At 41.9% G+C, this 19,934-nt stretch overlaps 1 protein-coding gene across 4 annotated transcripts; it reads right to left on the reverse strand.

The window, feature by feature from the left end:
- Positions 1-220: 220 nt before the first annotated feature.
- dido1 (death inducer-obliterator 1) lies at positions 221-19,858 on the reverse strand. Of its 4 annotated transcripts, none has more exons than XM_082532537.1 (17): positions 19,695-19,858; positions 18,148-18,240; positions 17,164-17,278; positions 15,821-16,913; positions 15,236-15,662; positions 13,957-14,325; positions 11,306-11,525; positions 8,097-8,673; positions 7,815-7,974; positions 7,562-7,678; positions 7,252-7,413; positions 6,834-6,996; positions 6,232-6,733; positions 5,836-5,983; positions 5,439-5,528; positions 5,153-5,348; positions 221-4,242 (listed from the first exon to the last, which is right to left on the reverse strand). In XM_082532537.1, the coding sequence occupies exons 3-17, from the start codon at positions 17,243-17,245 to the stop codon at positions 797-799; spliced, it is 7,752 nt and encodes a 2,583-aa protein (XP_082388663.1). In that variant the 5' UTR covers positions 17,246-17,278; positions 18,148-18,240; positions 19,695-19,858; the 3' UTR covers positions 221-796. The 4 variants fall into 4 exon arrangements, with proteins under 4 accessions (XP_082388663.1, XP_082388664.1, XP_082388662.1 ...); XM_082532538.1 differs by having other exon boundaries at positions 7,300-7,413; positions 13,957-14,328; XM_082532536.1 differs by having other exon boundaries at positions 13,957-14,328.
- Positions 19,859-19,934: the final 76 nt, after the last annotated feature.

Consider the following 19,934-nt stretch of genomic DNA (forward strand, 5'->3'; position numbering starts at 1 on the left):
ATTATCGAGATTAATACGTGTTTTATTACTGAAAAAGAAAAGCTTTGATTTCTGATCTTTAACAACTGAAACTGCTCACTTTATCATCTGACTCAATAAGCTAATAATCAGTATGTGTAGCTAAAACAACAGTGTGAACACAAAAAACCCCACACCACTTTTAAGATGAATAATCGTTTCATTTATATTTGAAAGAAAAACTGTTTACATCCAAAACAAATGCCATCAAACAGGTTTATTAGTAGAGCTGAAACAAAAAAAAGTGACAGTTCATAAACAACCATTTTTGTGGTGTATACTGTAAGGCTGATGTCATTTTATTTCAAATCTGTTGAACATATTAACACATTTATGTCTCAGTGTATCTTTAGCCTTCACATTGTCCATCTCAGATATATGGCTTTTATTTTCTCTACTTAGAAAAGTATGATTAAAAACATCCTTATATACACAAATACATTCATATTTACATATTGCAAATGGTGTGAATCAGTTACATTATTGTTTTCTAAAAAGAAAAATGCTTTGACAAAAAAAGGTACATGTAATAGGACTGTGCAGCCTACATTAATACGTCTTGTACCACAAGCAGTTTAGCTTGCATTCAGTTTTTTGCTTTTCAAATGTAATAAAACAAACTTAGAAACCTTTAGGTGACAAAGAGAATACAAACATATTTAAATGTTTTTGTCTGGTAGGAACACAACCGTGGAAATCTGATGAAATACTGCTCTTCTGTTTTTACAGTGATTAAAGATGTAAAAGTCTTGGAACCGTAATGTCCATAAAACAGAGACTAGGAAACGTTCTTGCTATTTTCTGTGGTTTTATCACTGTCCTTGGACGTATCGTGTTTACTGTCCTTTTTCTCTTCTTTCTTATCTCGGCTTCTGCTTCTTTCCCGACGATCTCTGCCTCTGTCACGGTCCCTCTCCTTTTCTCTCTCTCTCTCCCTCTCTCTGTCCCTATCTCGATCTCTGTCTCTGTCCCTGTCTCTACCCCGATCTTTCCCACGATCCCTGTCACGGTCTCTCTCTCTGCTTCTGGATCGGTCCCGCTTCCTGTCTCTCTCACGCTCTCGTTCTCGCTCTCTGTCACGGTTTCTTCCCCTATCTCGGTCCAAGTCTTTCCTGTCAGATTCCCTAACTCTGTCTCTGTCTCTGTCCCTTTCCCTGTCCCTATCTCGGTCTCGCCTCTTGTCTGAATCTTGATCCCTGTGTCGTTCTCCCTCTGCATCCCTGTGCCTCTCACCCTCCCTCCCTCTGCTGCGGTCTCTTTCTCGGCTACGCTCGTTATCCCGGTCCCTTTCTCTGCCTCTGTCCCACTCTCTTTCTCGGCTCCACCGCTTTCCCTGCCCCTTGTCCCATGAGGGCCTGCCAGCATGAGGGACATCTCTCTCTTTCTCTCTCCGGCGGTCCTCAGACAGATCCCTCGGCCTCTCATCAGGGGCCTGTGAGGAACCATGAATGAGTTCTCTATGTCCTTCAAAGCGGCTGAAGCGATCTCCACTGCGAGGCTCTGAGTCCTCACGGGTGGTGCTGCTCCTCCTCCTCATTTCAGGAGAATGGCGGCGCCAGTGATCGTCCCGGTGTAGGTCTGGCGGACCTAGTGGAGCCTCCGGAGGAGTTGGCAGCAGTGGCCCGCTGTGGCGAACAGGTCTCGCCTCATCAGAGTACCTGTCAAAGCGGTACCGGTCAGAGCCTGCAAAAGGCGGAGGTCTGGTCTCCTGAGATGGAGGACCTCTGTGCTCATCAAAAAATCCTCGGTGTGGTGGTGAAGATGGAGGTCTGGAGCCCCCATACTGGATTTGTGAATTGAAGTGCTCCCCACTGGGAGGCTGACCTCGTCTGTCCTCATACTGGTTATGTGGAGGTCCCCGGTAGCTTGGACCTGGTGGAGGGCCCTGATTGGGATTATTAACAGCATCTTTGTTATACTGTTCTGCAGATCCTCGAGCCTGGTCTACTATTGTTGGTTGAGCCCCATGGTCACCATACTGAGGTGGTGGGGGACCCCTATGCCCTGGAAAGAGATTTGGAAGAGGAAGCCTGTTATCAAAGTGACCAGGTGGCAGAGCGGTGAAAGGCAGAGGAGGACCTCTGTTTCCAGGGAAATTAAAAGGTGGTGGGGGAGGACTAGTGAATCTGGGCGGAGCTAAGCTGTTCTGTCCATCGAAGGTGGGGGGAAGGGGAAGTCCTGGAGGGGGACCTGGTTGTCCAATGTGCTGAGGGGGAATGGAGGGATCAAATATCTGAGGAGGTGGGCCCCTCTGGGTTACTGGAGGGAATGGTGGTAGTGGTGGGCCTCTGGGTGGCATGATATTCTGAGGTGGTGGGCCAGGTGGTGGCTGTTGAGGTGGTGGCTGCGTGCTTGACCACTGGTTTTGATAGGGAGGGTATGAAGATGGTGGTGGGCCATACTGCTGACTGCTGTCACCTTGCATTGGGGGATGACTGTGCACAGGGGGAGGAACATGGATTGGAGGAGGGGGTCCCTGAATAGGAGGGGGGGCTGACATTGGAGGACCTTGCATGGCCTGCATGGGTGGTAGCACAGGCACTGGAGGCGGCCTCATTATTAGATTTTGGCCCTGCATGGAACGGGGAAGGGAGAAGTTGGGTTGTGGAGGAATGTCAGCTGGAGGTTTGTACTCACTGTCGAAGTCTGACCCTGTCATGTGATGCAGCATGTGATGTGACTGAGTGTCAGCTGCTGCTGTGCTCTGAGTGAGTACTGGGATTGTTGAAGTTATTTTGGATGTTTTTGCAGGCTCACTGTAATATCTTGCTGTAGATGTCTCTTGGCTATTCTCCTCATACTCTGAATCCTCAGCTTTTAAAATACTGGCTGCATTTGGCCACATACTGAACTTGTCCATCTTTGTTTCAGACTTAACTGGCTCGCTTTCCTCTTTTTTCTCTTCTTTCTCATCTGTGTAGCTGACTTCCATATCAGGGTCCACCTTTTCGCCTAATAAAGGAATTGAAACCTCTGCCTTGTCCGATTCCATGAAAACTAGCGCCTCACTTTTCACTTCCTCTTGATGCAGTGAGGGGTCTGAATCTTGTGACGAGTCTGCAGGTTCGCCTGTTTTAGGCGACTGCAGCTCTTGCACCTCAGGCTGTGAGGCTGGAGGAACAGGATCGGTCACTGGAGCAGGTGTCTCCTCTTTGTCCTCGGGTTCATCAGACAGTTTTCTGCTGCCTGTAGACTGGCGAGGATCCCTGCTTTGTCTGGGATCTCTCCTCTGATTGATTAAAGGAGCAACAGATGAAGATTTCACAAGCTCCTCAACCTTTTTGCCAAGCTGTAGCAACTGACAATTGGCCAAAAGAGATTTTGCAGGTTGAGTTAAGAGTGTGCTTGCAAGTGTCACTGAGGCAATAGGAGTGCTTGTAGAGGACATTTGCTGTTCTCCTTGTTTCTGCAATGCTTGATCACCAATGTGTTTAAGGCTCTCAAGAATGTTTTGGGGATCGGCTGCAGACTCAGTTGCAGGCTTAGCTTGACCTGGAACTAAAGTTTTAACCTCTTCGAAAATAGAGTCATCCTCTGGGTCATATGCAACATCATCAGCTTCACTTGTTTCCACCTTAGGTTGCTTAGTGACTTCAGGTTTGCTTACCACCTCCATAGGCTTCTTCGGCACATTGTAGGATCTACTGGGGTCATATTCTTCTTCTGGGTCATAAGGTCGGTCATCTTCATCCTCCTCTACTGTTTTTTCTTTAGAAATCTGTGCAAACTTCTGAACTATAGGATCTAACATTGTACCTGTTGGGGCAGCAAATTCCCCACCCTGATCAGACGGTGAGTTGGAAGCTTCAGAGTCATGTTTTTTCTTGCCAAAAAGAGTCTTGAGAATGGTCTCAAGAGGAGTGGCAGCTGCTGCGGATGAAGAAACAGAGTTGGATGAAGAAACGGAGTCCTTGTCAGTGGTAGCGGATGTGGATGGAGCCTTGATGGAAGATAACAGGGACAGAACAGAGGTGGTGGAAGCCTCGGAGGAGCTAGATGGAGGTGATCCTGGAGGAGTTGTGCTGAAGGGGATTTCAAGACTTTGCCGTGTGTTCTTTTCTGCTTTGACTGCAGGAGGTGGCTTTGGAAGGCTGGTTTCCTCTGCATCTTTGGTTTGAGTCTTGGACCGTTTCTCTTCACTTTCTAACGGAGCACCAGGACGTTTTCTATCCTTCTGGCAGATCAGCAGGCCAAGGAGCAGGTTGGGACGAGCTGGTTCAAGACCTGTGAAATAAAAAGACCAAAAAATAAGCTGAACGTGCAAAGCTAAAGAAATGTTTTCATGGTCCAAACTGAAACAAAATGTACTGTACTTGGTTTTAAAAGACATAAAACCAAAATTCATAGAAGACTAATTGTTAAATTTGCTGATATCTGTCAGTTGTGATATGTGCTGATGATGAATTTCCAGATAATCTACTGACAGTGGCAAAAACAAAAAAACAAAACCCAATAAAACTGTGTGAATATAATAACTTTGATGCTTTGTTATCATCAGTACCCTACAGTCAGGGCCAATGATTTCCACACTGACATTTCATTTCACTCCTTTAATATAAAAAGAATCATCAACAGCTAATAGTTGCAAAATATGCAGAAAAAAATAGCCCTGAGATTCCCAAATGGACAGCTGACTTTATGTTGCCGTAACTTCTCAGCTGTTGTTTAAGACTAAATGCAATAAAATCAGTGACTTTGTTTCAGTGGTGCAGCATGTGAAAGAATGAGCAAAACCTATTTGTAATGTGACTGAAAACATAGCTCATAGAAGTGTACTGGTAACATCTATCCAATATTGTTTTCACTGATCCAGCTCAGAAGAAACAACAAGCTGAGACTAACATGACAACCTGCGATGCAAACTTTCTTTATTAAGTCAAATACACAGAAGAGACACAGTAACTGTTACATGCAGAGATATTTACAGGGTATCAACAAGGAGCGTGAGCACCCTCTACAGTACAAACCCATCAATTAAACCAACTCTCTTTTCCAACCTCAGGAAAAAATGGATTTAACATACTCCAAACACACAAGGAATAGAAAGAAAGTTTTACCATAAAAACAATAATATTTACAAATTTACACACAAATACCCACAAAGATGTATACATCTATCTCTTTACATGCTTACCTGGCCCGTCAAATGGCAACAGTTTGGAGGGTAATGGGTCCTTTGAGCCCAGGGGGATGAGATAGAGGTCTTTGATGCGGCGGTTGTTGTTAGCTACCACACCAAATCTTTTTCTGCTGCTAAAGTAAGAGAAAAGAGAGACGTATGCCACCTCTTCCTCCTCTGTGGCTGGATGGAAACGGATCAGGCACAGCTCCTGTGATTTGAAAAAGAAAACAGTACAGTTTCATGCAAGGCTTTAAAGTTAAAACAGCCTTTTAACAAGTTAGTTTTTGTACTAACAAACCTTGGAGAGGGAGGTTTTTAGTTTCCCAACATAGTCCCAAACTGTGGTTGGAGAAATCCGACCTCCAACATGAATGGTGTCTGGCAAATCCTGCACAACAACAACAAAACCAGTTATTTTTTTGGCCTGTATGTATGTCAAACAGTTTGAAATTCAAAGATTACAGGGTCTGATATTAAAGTGGACCTATTATACTCCTTTACAACCAGATATTTTTTATTCTTGGACTATCCTTTTTCATTTTAGGGCCTTTTTGCATTCTACTTTCTTCTAACTGAAGACCAAAATGTTTAAATAAGAAAAAGCATAAGGCATTTACAAAGAACACTAATACCATAAATGTCATTTCTATGAATCATTAATGATAACGAAAATATTCTTGCTTTAGAAAATGTACCTCTTTCAGGTGTTCAAATGATCCCGAGACCAGGTAAGCCTTGGTTACAAACTTTGCTACTGACTGCATGTTGATAAATCCTTTCCAAATCTTCTCTTGACCATGGAGAAATATTGCAGTTTCCCCCTCAGGAGGCGGCTCAGATCCACTGTAAAAACAAAAGCATCTTCCTTTTAGACAGGCTACATGCAGTCTCTTACTATAACATACTACACAAAACAGTATCTCAAAGCATCTCATCAACAACAAAGTCCCTCAGTATCACCAGCACTACAGCTGCTGTTACTTTACTCTGGTATACTTTTAGCTAAAACGTAAAATATCTGTGCAAAATACTAAAGCTTATTAAAAAGAGAGCTCTCTGGTATTTTTAAGAACTTTGGTGAGATGTAGCACCTTGTTTTTGACAGTTTGGGCGCAGCAACTGAAGGTGGCGGCGCAGGGGGCATCGGTAGTGGTGCCTTAGGTAAAACCTCCAATGGAGCAGTAACAGGAGCTGGGAGTGGGTCTGCTGCATTGCTGGCAGGCTTTTCTGGGGCCATGTAAGTGACGCTCACCCCGGTGCTGTGCCTGGCCATGCGAGGGTCCCTGCGGGTGATACTGACAGAGGAGATGGGTACAGGGGCCTGTGCTACAGGTGCCATCGTGGTGATATCCTCCTGATAGAGCTGTGGCTGTGATTCTGGAACTGCTGGCTCTACGGTGGACTGGTAGGATGAAGAGGCCGGGTGTTGGTACAATGAAGGATCTTGGTAGGTGGCCATGCCGGCCTGTGGCTGGCTGACAGGTGAGACATCCCCTGATCTGGATGAGAATGACTCTTGTCTAGGTGGCTTTGTTTCAGGCTTCTTGGTGAGTCTGGCTTTTTTAGCAGCAGGCTCATCTTCTGTCTTTTGGCCTACAAGGCAAGATTATTACAAAAATAAAGAAATAAATCATCCATATAATAATCAATTCTGCTGAAAAATGATAGCACTTCTTCTTAGCCTCTTATTTACCTGTACATATTTTGCAGTTGAGGTCAAACAGATGGGCCCTGTGTTCAGAAGTAGTGTCTTTGAGCATGCTACTAAAAATGTCTGGCATGCTGCTGCCACTGTTGCCCTCAGCAGCAGATGCCTGAGCTGAAGCTGAAGGGGTGGAACCAGATTCCTCCTGATCCTGAGGATATACCAAAGAAGATCAGTCAAACTTCAGATGAACTGGAATCGCAGGCACTCATGTAACAACTACAATTCTCAGTGGTTCACACACCCATGCATTTTGTGAGAGGCAGATAAAGCTTAGGAAAGAAACTGACAGGACAAGAGGCGATAACTTGTAAGCTGGTGAACATTCTTTGATAGTTTGCACTGTGTGCCAAGAACCTCATGCATGAAAAAAAGAGGGTGAGAGCAGCAGCTTGCCACCACTTACTGTAGAAGAAGCCATGCGAGAAGATGAAGTGGTGGCAGAGATACATACATCTGCATCAGATGTTGGTGGAGCATCCTCCACATCGGCGCTATGGGAGCCACCATCATGCCTGTTGCCTGGTTTGGACTGCCCTGAATGGGCTTTTGCACTAGGAGACTGAGGCTAAAGAAAAGGAAAAGGGGAAAAAAACTTTACAATGGTGTAAATTTATGCAGACAGGTTTTTCAAAACTGCAAATCCTAACAGGAAAATTTATGAGTCTTAAGCTGCCCTACACCTGATGTTTGAATTAAAAGGCAGTGCCATTTACCTCAGGAGCCTCAGGCTTCCTCCACTCAGATATCTCCTTTGAAAGCAGCTCTTCAGCACTTAGTCTGACCAGTCTAAAGGGACTGACCTCACCTCCCACCACTCGGTAGAACAAGCCCTGAGACAAACATGCCATACAGCGCAAACATGAGAATATGTTTTTCAAGCTATAATTGGTGTCCTTCCATTCACAGCTGCATAAACACAAGATATGTACTTTACTGAAAACAGCATGCACGTTAATGTTGACTCACTTTGTTTTTAGGGTCCTTCAGATTGAACATGAGGGACCTGTATTTGTTTTTGTATTTGCTGTCGGTGCTAAGACAGAGGTTAAACATCTCCTTTTCAATAGCAAATGCCAGTCGCCCCACCTCGCTCTCTGTCATTTTCAGATCATCACTGTCGCACACCCTGGTGGAAATGAACATAAGAATGTATGTTTAAATCTGCAGACCTCGGGTAATGTTTTTGGAACCAAAAGAAGAAAGAATTTGGAAAAAAAAAAATCAAACTGGGACTTGCAGGTCACTCACCTTTTATAAAGGATGTCTGTCAAAGACCGCCGGATGTTCTGTCTCATCTGGTTGTTAGGTGGAAGCGGCATAGGGGAAACAGGTGGTGCTGAAACAGGTGGTGCTGAAACAGCTGAATGTGTAGGTCTGGAGGATGAAGAGTGGCTGGAGGGAGAGGAGGAAACGGGAGATGATGGGACTCTAGGGGATGAGGACGACTGTCTGTGGGGACTAGTGTCCTTTTGCTGAGGTTGCTTCTTGGGAATGGTGAAGTTAGACTTGGTGACTCTCAGTGCTCCTGTGACGTGGATCGGGCCTGAAGGAAAGGGAGATGGGGAGTGGACGGGTGGCTGGCCGGCCTTTTTGGACTTTGTTGCAGTTTTAGCTGGGGGTGTTACAGGCTTCTTGGATCCCTTTGAACTGGCAGCTTGAACTGGAGGTTTCTTTCCCTTTGGGGAAACCTTGGTTGGTTTTGTTGCTGTGGACTTCTTGTTTCCTTTTCCAGCTGCCGCAGATGCTGAAGAGGATTTCTCAGGAGCTGGGGCTGGTTCCTTTTCCTTATGGTCCTTCTCACTGTGCTTCTCTTCTTTAGTTGGGGCTGGAAAACAAGAACAAGATCCAATATTTTAAAATATGTGATAATGTTCAGTTGTAATGTGCAATGTGGCAACATATTTTGCTAAATTACAGGCAGTCAATTGCACAAATCAGACTATATTGCTAAGTCGAAGTCAAGCAGTTTTAAAATGTATTTCAAATAAACTGAATCCCCCAAAAAACTAGTAAAAATGCAAATCATATTAGAGAGAGAGAGAGAACACTGTCAAAAAAACAAAGTTGACAACAGAGCAGATGAAGTCCCTTTTTATTTTGTAGTAGTGACAGCACAGTAGTGGGGGCGATACCTTCTTCCCAACTATTATAGAAATATGCAAGTGATGATCCTCAACGACAAAATTAGTATTGTTCTCCAATCATTTTGATATATTCACATAGAAGATGAGCAGGTTCAAGTACTATAAATCATGTGCCAGCCAAGCAGAATGAACTAAATAGCATTAAATCTAAAAAGATCTACAACTACCAGCTCCAAGCAACCACAACCAGGTATCCACTGGTTATAACCATGTGCCACAGGTGTCACACACCCTAAATATCAAAATGTAATTTAGTCTAACCATAACACTGTAAATATAATTAGTTAATATGACAAGATCACCTATATGCACCATCAAGTTGATAGTTGAACTCTGACCCCAGAAACACCAAAGCCAAATTCTTCTCCTCTTTCAAATTGTGGAGACAGTAGTAATCCATTTGATCAAAAGCTTCAGTCGCAATAAATATCACATAGAATATTTCCTAATTTGATATGGGGGTCGGGGGGGGGGGGGCAACCAGTAAGCCAATAGATCTGCTACCTGGTAAACACTTTCAAACTGTCATGTGCAGATGTTTGTCCTTCCGTCATCTCAAACGTGCAGCAGAACTGCATTAGCTTTGAGCTAACTTGACATACTATACAGCCACCAAATGTTTACACTATGCCTTTGTGCAATGATACAATATATACAACCAGAGCAACTAAAATCAGCTCTTTTCTATAGATCATAAGTTGTCAAACAAGCCAAAATCATCATTCAGCAAAAGGGATATGGATGATCAAATCACTGAGCTCTAACTTCCCCCTGTTGAAGAACCATCAGTGGCTATATGGCCTTCTTGAACATTAGGAATGCATTTATACCCAATTACTCTTTGCTGTCCCATCAGGTAAAATCCTCACTATTTCTCCAGGCTTTTTATAGAGGCAGCCAGACAGAAAATGAAACTGTCCACATTTCATATTGTTCCCTCATTACATTTAAAATCAGGTGCAAAAAATATGTTTTAAAAAAAATCAAGATGGCACTTCTTTTAGCCCTTTGTGCTCAGCCCAGGTCTTCAGATTTCATCTTCAGGTGTAGCATTCCTGAACTTCACTGCATCTCCACAGGTGCTCCAGTCTGATAGAGGTTCTGTCATATCCAGCTGTTCACCATCTGAGAGGCTCTCAAGCTTCAAAGTCTTCATAGTGTGTGTAGACTTAAACAGTTGCACATGTCTAATTAAGCTTAACTGGTCAGGATATCCTACGGCAAGCCAACAACGCTCACATAATCAATCGAGGCATCCAAAAATCAGTTTAACACCTTTTATTTTAAAACCAGTTTCCCACGAGCAGTGATGAATCATATTCAACATGCATGAAAAACTTTGAAAAAAATAGCCCATTACTCATAAAATGAAGGGCAAAAAACACAAGGTTGGATTTTTAATCAGCTCAATATGACCCAACTTCATAGGCTGACATTATCACAGGGGACAGCTCAGACACCTACCTGCTGGAGGATGGGAGGGAAGGGCCTTATTTGAGACCAACAGCTGAGGAGATGAACCCAGGATGTGAAGAGACATGTACGGTCAAACCAACCAGGTAATTTGAAAACACACACACGTCATATCAATCAATCACTAAGATATTGCCCTCCTTTTTGTTTCTACCACACTGGCCTTTATAATCTCTTAGGTTGCAGGCACATATGTGGGAAACCTATAAAAGGGGTACTCCAACAAACCAGTGCTGCATTTCCAAAAGACCAGGGACTCCCGGGAGGCATTCCTGAAACTAAGGGATTAAAATCAATGCAGCAGAGGCATTGCTCTGAAAAAAAATTTTTTTTCTCATAACACATCGGCCTCAATGTAAATGTCTGCAACTTCCAAAATGATGATTTTGATTTACAGCACAGGCTTTCTGTAAGAAATTAAAAGGCTCCAATTCAAAGCCAAGATAAGAGCGATGCAAGTTGTTTCATGCTTCAGAAAGCTCCTCTAGAGCCAAGGAACACATTGTCCAACTTAATTAAGTAATCTTAAAAGAGTGCAACCAATGGAGTGAAGGACCCGTTTCCAAATAACTATCTGCTGGATCAGAAATACTTACCAAAATCACACGGGACACTTACCTGTTCACAGCTGCCAAGTTTTCATTAGACAACAAAATCCTTACATTAAACATCACAAAACCTTGTAAATGATAAAGTAGTCTGCTATACAGATGAGTTCATGTTCTTTCCCAAACGTTTGGACCAGTTTTAAAGGATGTTAGCATGACAGGAGCACATTTATAATGGAAGAGCAACAGTATGGTTTCAACAACAGATCAAGACCTTCAAAGAGATACATACACTTTTTGTTTAACACTGTTGGTGATATGGGTGTAGTCTTTTCTGGTGTTACTGCAATGTAATTATGGTCGCTGGACCAGGATGCAGTGGCTGGCGGAGGTGGGTGTTCCTCAGCATGCTCATCTTCATCGTCATCATCATCTGGATCAGGACTGTGGTCTTCGCTATCCGACTCCTCCTGGGTCTTCTTCTGCACCTTCTTCCCACCGGCACCGGTCCCCTGAATAGACGAGAAGAAACACATTCAGACGTTTTAGCCACTCAGATTGATTTAAAGTGACAGTTCAGCCCAAAACCAAATTCAAATCTTTTTATCCAGGCCTACAGTACATTTTTATTCATATTGCCTATACTCATGAATCAAATGACTATGCAAAGAAAACATCCACCTACCCACTGTGATCTGTGCAGCTTTTAAACACCTATGGCAGCCCTCCTTAGCTGAGCTGTAGGGACTGCTAGCTACAAGTTTTATTTGTTTATAGAGTAGAAAGAAAATAGTTCCAAATGAACCTGCTCAGATCAAGGTTTGTGGATTTATTTATTTTGTAGTTTTAAAGACACTCAAGCTGAGTTTTAAAAAATGCATTTATAGGCACTCTGAGCACAATAAGGCAAGTACCATCTCGCTCCACTCTAATAAAGAACATTTCCCCGGCCAAAATCTCTAACTGGTCAACTGATACCATCAAAATCAAGATGGAAAAAACAGCACAACGGGGCAGGAAACACACATCACTTTTATTTAGGAGGTGGTGAACTGTTCCTTTAACAACAAATGAAGATGTTTAAAACGTGTTTACTTGTGTTGTTTTAAGAACAGATTTTTCTCTCTCCAAACAAAACAGGTAAACAAAATCAATAGCCTTTTCAGTCTACTCTCCTCTTTAAGCATACAAATAGTGTGCAGTTAATAATTTAAAACATATTAATGACATTTCTGTGTACTCCAATGCTGGAGCTGGAGGTCTCTTACACTGCTTTGCATGTATCCAAGTCTAAACCTGGACACATTTCTATGATTATTGTACTGTGTACTGAACTTCTTTTTTTGAAATTGAAAATTATCTAAATCCGGAACATTAACATTAGTGTTTGGGCCTAGCATACCAAAATTGTCAGGCTTCCTGCATATGCTCTCCAGTTTAAATTATGACCATGGATTTAAACTTCACAAAACCAAGTAAATGATTACATAATCTGCTATACAGGTGAGTTCATGGTCTTTCCTAAACCTCTGGACCAGTTTTAAAAGACGTTAGCATGACAAGACCTACATTTATAAAGACACCCAATGTCTGAAGGAGTTGTTAAACTCAGGGATTGAGTTAAGCCACTTTAGTGTGCATCACTGCTCACTTCCTCTCCAAGCTGCTGAAGCTTTAATACGAAAGTCCTTTTGAGTTCCTGGAGAAGGCCTTTCTCCCCCAGTTTTTTTTCCCCACAAGACAAAGTTTGCAAACAATCACTTCAGAAGCAACATATGTGAGACTACTGACTGCTTTTCTTGTCAATGAGAAAAAAATACATTAATACTGAGCTAAAACACACGTAGCAAATGTAACCACAAATTTTAATCTATACACAAAAAAAAAAAAAAAAAAAAAAAAAAAAAAGAGAGCACAAACAAGAATATAGACCATTTATAAGACAGACGAGTCTGCACTTTTTAAGTCTTTAGATTTTGCCCAATATATTAAAAATGTAACCTGTGATAGTGTATACAAACTACAGCCATGACTGTCAGTGCTTCATCATTGTTCCTGCATAAAGTCACCCCATATTCACCAGGGCGAGGGAACATCAGTAGTCTTTATGAACTGAAAATTATAATGGATCATTTATATTGGCTTGTAAAGTTAATACATGCTGGTTGTCTTAAAAACCCTAATCTGTATGCAGCACATTTCTTTGTGTCATGACACAGTAGAATGCTGAGGAATTATTCTCTTTGAGAACTCAAAGAGTGTTCAAAGATCAGATAGCATCACCTATCTGACAATGGATTAACTGTCTGTGTTGATCCATTTTCTGCAAATTACACTATTACAAATACATCCATTTTATGCCCCGATTGGCCAGTAGTATGCATGTTTCTGCCACTTCACATGAAATAAATGCACGTTTCATACTGGAAAAAGCCTTTTAAGACTAGGTTTGTGTGCCGACCCAATACGTTTGCTTATTTAGGCCAGCACTTAAACAACAAATTATGCTGAAATCAGAGTTTAGCAGTTCCCATTTGTTTAAATGTTAGAATTAAGAGTAGACCATTCAATTATATTTATGCCTTGTGTACTGACACTGACATGCAGAGTGTAATCAAAAACAAGGAAACTTGATATTGCCAAGACAAATGATGAAACTAAATTGGTGAATTTTTCTTCCCAAACAAGACAGTAATGACATCTGACTATATTAACTTCAGCAAACAATGCTGATATAATATCTCAAATGTGTCAAGACATGATGAAAACTCAATGAATGACTATGAAATATAAGGAGTGATTCAGTTTAGATAGTTCAGTCTATCTGTGAAACAACAGACTCAAGTGTTGGTGACTACCTAATAACTTTTTAATTGTCAAAGGGAATTAACATTCCTGCTTTAAAACCAGGCAAACGTCATCATTTTAGGCCATCCAAGTTACCTTTAGTGTGGACTTTTTCTGAGCCTTGGCCTTATCCTTTTGCTTGGGCTCTTTGACATCAGTGATGGACTTCATGGCAGCAGCAGCATGTCTCAGGATACAGTCGTTTCCACAGTACACAGAATCAGGTTGGGCATCATTTTCACAGCCAGGTCCAATACATCTCGAGAGGGAAGACTCCTCATCAGCCTTTCGCTCAGCCTTGTCCTCGGGAACCGCCAATGTTGGGGTCGTTTTCACCTCCACGTGTGATGCGACTTTCTGTACTGTGTCTGGTGGGGCTTTGACTTCTGGTGTGCCTTCTGTTGCCTTCTTCTCAACAGGTGGTGTGGCCTTCTCTGCCTTTGGTTCAGCTGGTTGCTGTACTGCCTGCTTCAAGCCAGTACAAAATAAAATTAACAGCTACTGATATTCTGCATTTCGCTGTACGATTGTCAGTTCAAACAATTTAAGAATCATCTTATTAATTGTGATCGTAATAGCATTTAAAGAATTTTGAGCTTCAAGCTGCTTTAGGTAGGCTTCTTTTTGCCATGCTTTCAATTTTTATCTGTAAACTTACATGTGAAAAACACCTACATCTCTCAGCAGAAAACTGGGCAGAGAGCCCTACCTGCCACCAATTATTACAACCTAACTGACATTCTTGAAAATAATGATTACTGTGCTCATTTTCAGCTACATAATTAAGCTATATATATATATTTGATTCCTGAGCTCTATTAGGATTTAGTGCAGCTTTGTGTGATTTATATATTAACATTTAAAATTTATCCTAAATTGACACTTGGTGCAGCCCTCCCCCTTCTAGCTGGCTGGAATTTGTAAATGGAAGGTCTGAAAAGGGCGGGCCTGCAACTAAACCACAATGGACCCTGAGAATATGCCCTCTTTATGACATCAGACAGATCCAACAGTAGAAAAAACACACACAGAGCATTTACAGCAGTCTGAAGCTTGAACTTTTAGCACACAGATATTACATCTACATATACTGGCCTTATTATTTTAAAAATCACAGCATGCACCATGGTAGTATATGACAAAAAAATAAAAAGCACATAATTTTCCCTTTAAAAAAACCCAACATTTATGCACTCAAAAAGCAGTAGTAATGTAACTGGTATATGGCATCAAATGAGAAATTAAGTCATTAAGCATGGCATCAAATTAAGGACCGCACTTAAAACCCACTGTTAAATATTTAATAATAAGATGTGCAAAAAATAATTTGGAGGCTAAAACATTTTTTACGTTCATATCAGCTGCAAAGACCTACCGGCTGAAAGATTTTTATCTTCTTTTTTCCCGTTGGATTAGTAGCCTTCTCTATCCTTCCTTTGATACCCAGGTCCTCTGTTGCTTTCTCATCAGTACCAGTAGTTTGTGCAGATGAAGCTGCTGCTCGAACAGCTGACGGACTGGAGTCCCCTCCGGCATTATTACCTTTAACAGCACTTGTAGACGAGGTAACAGGAGGAGTGGAAGCATTGGTCGGCGAAGCAAAATCAGTTTTGGGCTTCCCAATTTCCATATTTGTAGAAAGAATAGAAGTTGCAGGCCTGACCACCTGGTTTTTCTTAGCGGTGCAGTTTGGGCAGATGTAGTCTTCCCCATTTCTCTCCATCAGCCGTCCACGGGCCTCAGTGATTCCCACACAGTCCCCATGAAACCACTCTTCACAGCGGTCACAGCAGATCATAAACCTGGTGAGCAGTGAATATCAAGACATTCTCAAATAATAGTAATTAAAACATTTTTTTACTTGTGTATGAAATGATTCCTACAAAAGGCAACTAAGAGACAGTAGAGAGAAACAAAAACAAGTTTATGCACTACAGGATAAAGAGAGGCCAAAACAAACCTTTTGTTATGTTTTTGACGACAGATGCAGTAAAGTGCATTGGGGTCATAGCCTCCATCATCAGACTCCACTGAAGATGACGATGTGGATAAGTCATTCTCATCCTCATCATCTTCATCATCATCATCTTCTTCTTCTTCTTCTTCTTCCTCCTCCTCCTCCCCCTCTTCCTCCTGTGTCTGGGGTTTCCGTGTTTTTACACCACTCTGGGTAGCTTTAGGCTTTGCTTCCTTCTTTACAAGAGCATTGTTCTTGTTGTCAGAAGCTTTAACAGGTGTAATGTTCTGATTAGCTGCCTTCTTTTTATTGACATATGTCCGTATTGGTCCACGTTTTCCCTGCACTGCTGCAGCCTTGTCTGCCTCATCCTCGCCAGTCTTCTCAAGTTCATCATTTTTATCGTCATTCTTCTCCTCAGCAAACTCCTTCTTCTCAGAGTCCTCCTCTGGCTGAGTCTGTGCTGCACTGACACTCCCTACAGCTTCAGAAGTGAGATCACTCTTTTCTTCTTTTTTCTCCTCACTGTCATCCTGTGTATTCTTGACAGCATCTTTACTGTCTTCTTCATTCTCAGAGCTTCCCTCATCTTTCACCGTCGCTCCACCACCTCGGGTCTGCCTGCCACTACCTCGACCTTTCTTTTGAGTCTGCTTCCTTGCACCACTCCTTGTCCTTCTCTCAGGAGTCTCTGCTTTTTCCTCAACAGCCTTGGAATCAGCATTACCATCAAAGCTGGCCTCTGAGGCCGTCTCTGCATCAGTTGGGGTTTGTGAAGGAGGATCTCCACTTTCCACACTGGGAGGTGCGCTCTTTCTTGACGCTCTTTTGGCATTCAAGAGGAATTCCTCTAGTTTGTCAGTACGTTTAGGCTGTCGGCCACTACGGCGCACAGGACAGCGGGTTTCAGGGCTGTCGGTTACCGCTTCCACTGGCATCTCTCTCTTTGCAATGGTGGACCGACGGAAACCCCAAGTCTTCTTTAGCTCACTCTTGGCCTTTGAAGATTTATCTTGCTCCCCTACCAACTGTTTTGGCACATTCTCACTTTCAAGGTGAAACTGTTCCTCCTTCTCACTCCGTCCTTCTCCAACGCCTGTGAACAACCATTATTGATATCAAATCAGCATAACATTGGAAGAAAGGGAGAATGTTTTGCAAGCATGCATATGTAAGGCAAAACAAACCAAAACACAAAAATTACTGCTCAATTCTTATATCGCCCATACTTACCGTATGTCTAACCACATTTAAAATAAAAGTCCCTGACACCATAATTGTACCCACTTTTACTTTTTAAGACAAGGCATTGTGAAGGGGGAAAAAAAAAAGCTCATTCAAGATACCTTGAGAGCAGCTATCCATGCGGTCCCAGCTCTGCTCTGGCTCAGGGGCTAGAGAGAGCTCAGGGCTCACATTCCCATCCATAGATGATGGAGTCACTATTTTCAAAATTAACGTCTACAGTTCAGAGAAAAGAACAAGAGACCGACTATGAGTCACTCTTTTCACTTTACAAAATGAAAATTACTGAGGGGTGCCAGCTTTAAGGTAGCACTAAGAATGCTTAATAACGTCATCATTCTTAGACATACTTGTTATATTCTTTTGTACTTACACTCGCAAATAATAATACTAAAAAAATATTTTTCCTTCTTTTTTTTCTTTTTTTTAAGTGCAGCTCTTCAGAGGGTATGTTATGACACTAATGCTATCATGCATAGGGAACCCTGTGGGTGTAGAGCACCATGTACAGCACCCATGGAAATGGGCGCGATAGCACAAACATCTTAATATCATTTAGGCAAACAGGATAAAGAGAATCATTCTACAGAGTCTGTGCTTTGCGATCTTTCCAGTACTGTTATGCCATATTTAATACAGACAAAAATCACAAACCCTTTTTTAAAGGGCAAAACCACAAAATACTACAAAAAATAAATAAAAATCAGTAACCATCCCGCTGTTTAAAGGCAGTGATGCACATCCTCTAAAACTCTAATGTTGCCATGGTTGAAATAACCTTTTTTTTTTTTTAAACCGTAACCACATACTTTACTTTTAAATACACTTTAAAGGTTAATAAATTATGACTTTAAGAATATGACAACACTTTATAATCTTAGACTTAACACTCATAATTAACTATAGCTATTCACAAGCCTAGACAAAGTTCCTGGTGGTCTGATAAAATTCCAGTTTTGTTTTTCTGTTCTTCTTGGCAGTTTGAGTTACAAGAATTAAGATGATGTTTCCTTTATATTCTCTAAAGCCAGAACTGCTGTTCTAATTTAAGGAAAAATAATGACAGGGAAAACCAATATCCATACCTGCAGTTCAGCAGATGTCTAACAAAGCAGTTCTTCAAACAAAAAAGCTTCCATAAATCCCAAATCATCAGAATTGGTATGAGGTTAGAGAACCTGAAAGACACAAGGAAGCACAAGTTAGGACACATTTATTTCAGGCTTCACAGAAAACAGACATGCAGCACAATGGTATGATGACAAAAATAACAAATTATAATTTTTAAATTATATTTTTATATTTTTAAAAAGTGACTGCTGCATTTTAAGAGCATGGGCAAATGGATGAAATAATCTAATCTGAAAGCATAAGTAGGCCAACCCATCACTTTACAAATACGCAAGTTCAAGTTTGCCATTTTCAGACAAGTTAGACCAAGTCAGAAACCTTTGGCAATTGTGTAAAGCCTTCTAGCATGAATATTCTTACGCAATGGACGCCTGAGTTTCCTGAAATTAGCCTTTTTATAAAGCCTTGCATACTGCACCGCCATCGATGGATTGGAGGGGGGTATCCACCCAAAGACTGCGAGTGTGATTGAACGGGATTTTGTCCAATGGTATGTCTGTGGTCACGACAACTCGCCACGTGAATGGGAGGACCGCTATAACCGAGGAAGGTGGGAGGGGCCATGACGAAAATAAAATTTCATATTATATAATATTGTGTATATACTTATACAGAAAAAAACAACTTTAACACATTTGCTAAAGGTTTACATCAGGATGCTGCCTGACGGCAGTCATCGGAAGAGACATACTCGTGTCCAGTACTTGCTGCGCGACATTTAAAAGGTAGACTGCACACGGCCTTAGGACGCATGATATAATCTAATTTCTTCATTGCAATACGGCATACCACACTGTCACATGATACTATTTAAAAACAGAACAAAAAAACCCAATGTGCAGACAATCAAGCTAGCAAAACGATATTGGAAAATCCGCATACTATAAGAGCAGACCCGTTCTTCACTCCTACATCTCCAGTGACGGCCGCAAAACATTCAACATTCCGCCAACCGCTTAGCTATTTACCATTAGCTCATGTAAACTACAAACGGGGTGCCACAAGCGGCGAAGAAATATTCAGTGGGAAACGGTACGCAACCCTTTCTATAACACTGAAACTACATTTGTATTATTAGGTTATTCTAGTCGTTTTTGTTTTGTTTCACAATGCGAAACTGCGTGTTGCAAAACGTGCACTTGTAGCCAGTAAGCTTAGCTAGCGCTGTTGGCCACAGCGAGCGTGGGTAAGCTAGCGGCAAATTCAACTTAAAATCATTAGCATTTAGGTAACCGTTAAAAAGCCAACATATAGTACAAACAAACTACGTGGGACAAGTATTTTGTAGCAAACTCAAATTTTAACCAATGTATACAACTGAAGTCGAATTTAAAAGCGTAACTGTACTCAAGCTATCGTCAAGCGAATCGTGTTCAACGTCCTCGCATCCGATACCTTCGCCCTAGACATGTTTGGTAGCAACAAAACACAAAAGCACGAACACACTCCAAAAATAAATATAACGGAACTAAAATAAATTAAGTTGCTGTATTTTACCCACCCATGCGTTATAAATACGGATAATGTCCCCTCGCTCTTTCGTGGGTCAGTCCTCCATTTTCCATTCCCTTTGGAGCTAACTGACTGCAGCAGATGGCTGACGGTTTACACAAAACGCTTTGTGTCTACAGCGCCCCCATTGGCCAGGAGGGAAACTAAGTAGAAGCAGAGGTCGACGTTCCGTCAATACGTAATCACTTTCAAACGGCGGGAAAGGGTGTAATTGTTTTGGGGTTGTTGT

Source organism: Aulonocara stuartgranti, assembly GCF_965226115.1.
Source record: "Aulonocara stuartgranti genome assembly, chromosome: 5".
In the NCBI taxonomy this organism is placed as follows: Eukaryota; Metazoa; Chordata; class Actinopteri; order Cichliformes; family Cichlidae; genus Aulonocara; species Aulonocara stuartgranti.

Coding starts and splice junctions, on each gene's coding strand:
- dido1 (XM_082532536.1), bottom strand. CDS start 17,245: ATGGATGGGAATGTGAGCCCTGAGCTCTCTCTAGCCCCTGAGCCAGAG. Junction 14,329..15,235: donor AGATAAAAATCTTTCAGCCG/GTAGGTCTTTGC, acceptor ACTGGCTTGAAG/CAGGCAGTACAGCAACCAGC. Junction 7,679..7,814: donor TGAAGGACCCTAAAAACAAA/GTGAGTCAACAT, acceptor TGTTTGTCTCAG/GGCTTGTTCTACCGAGTGGT.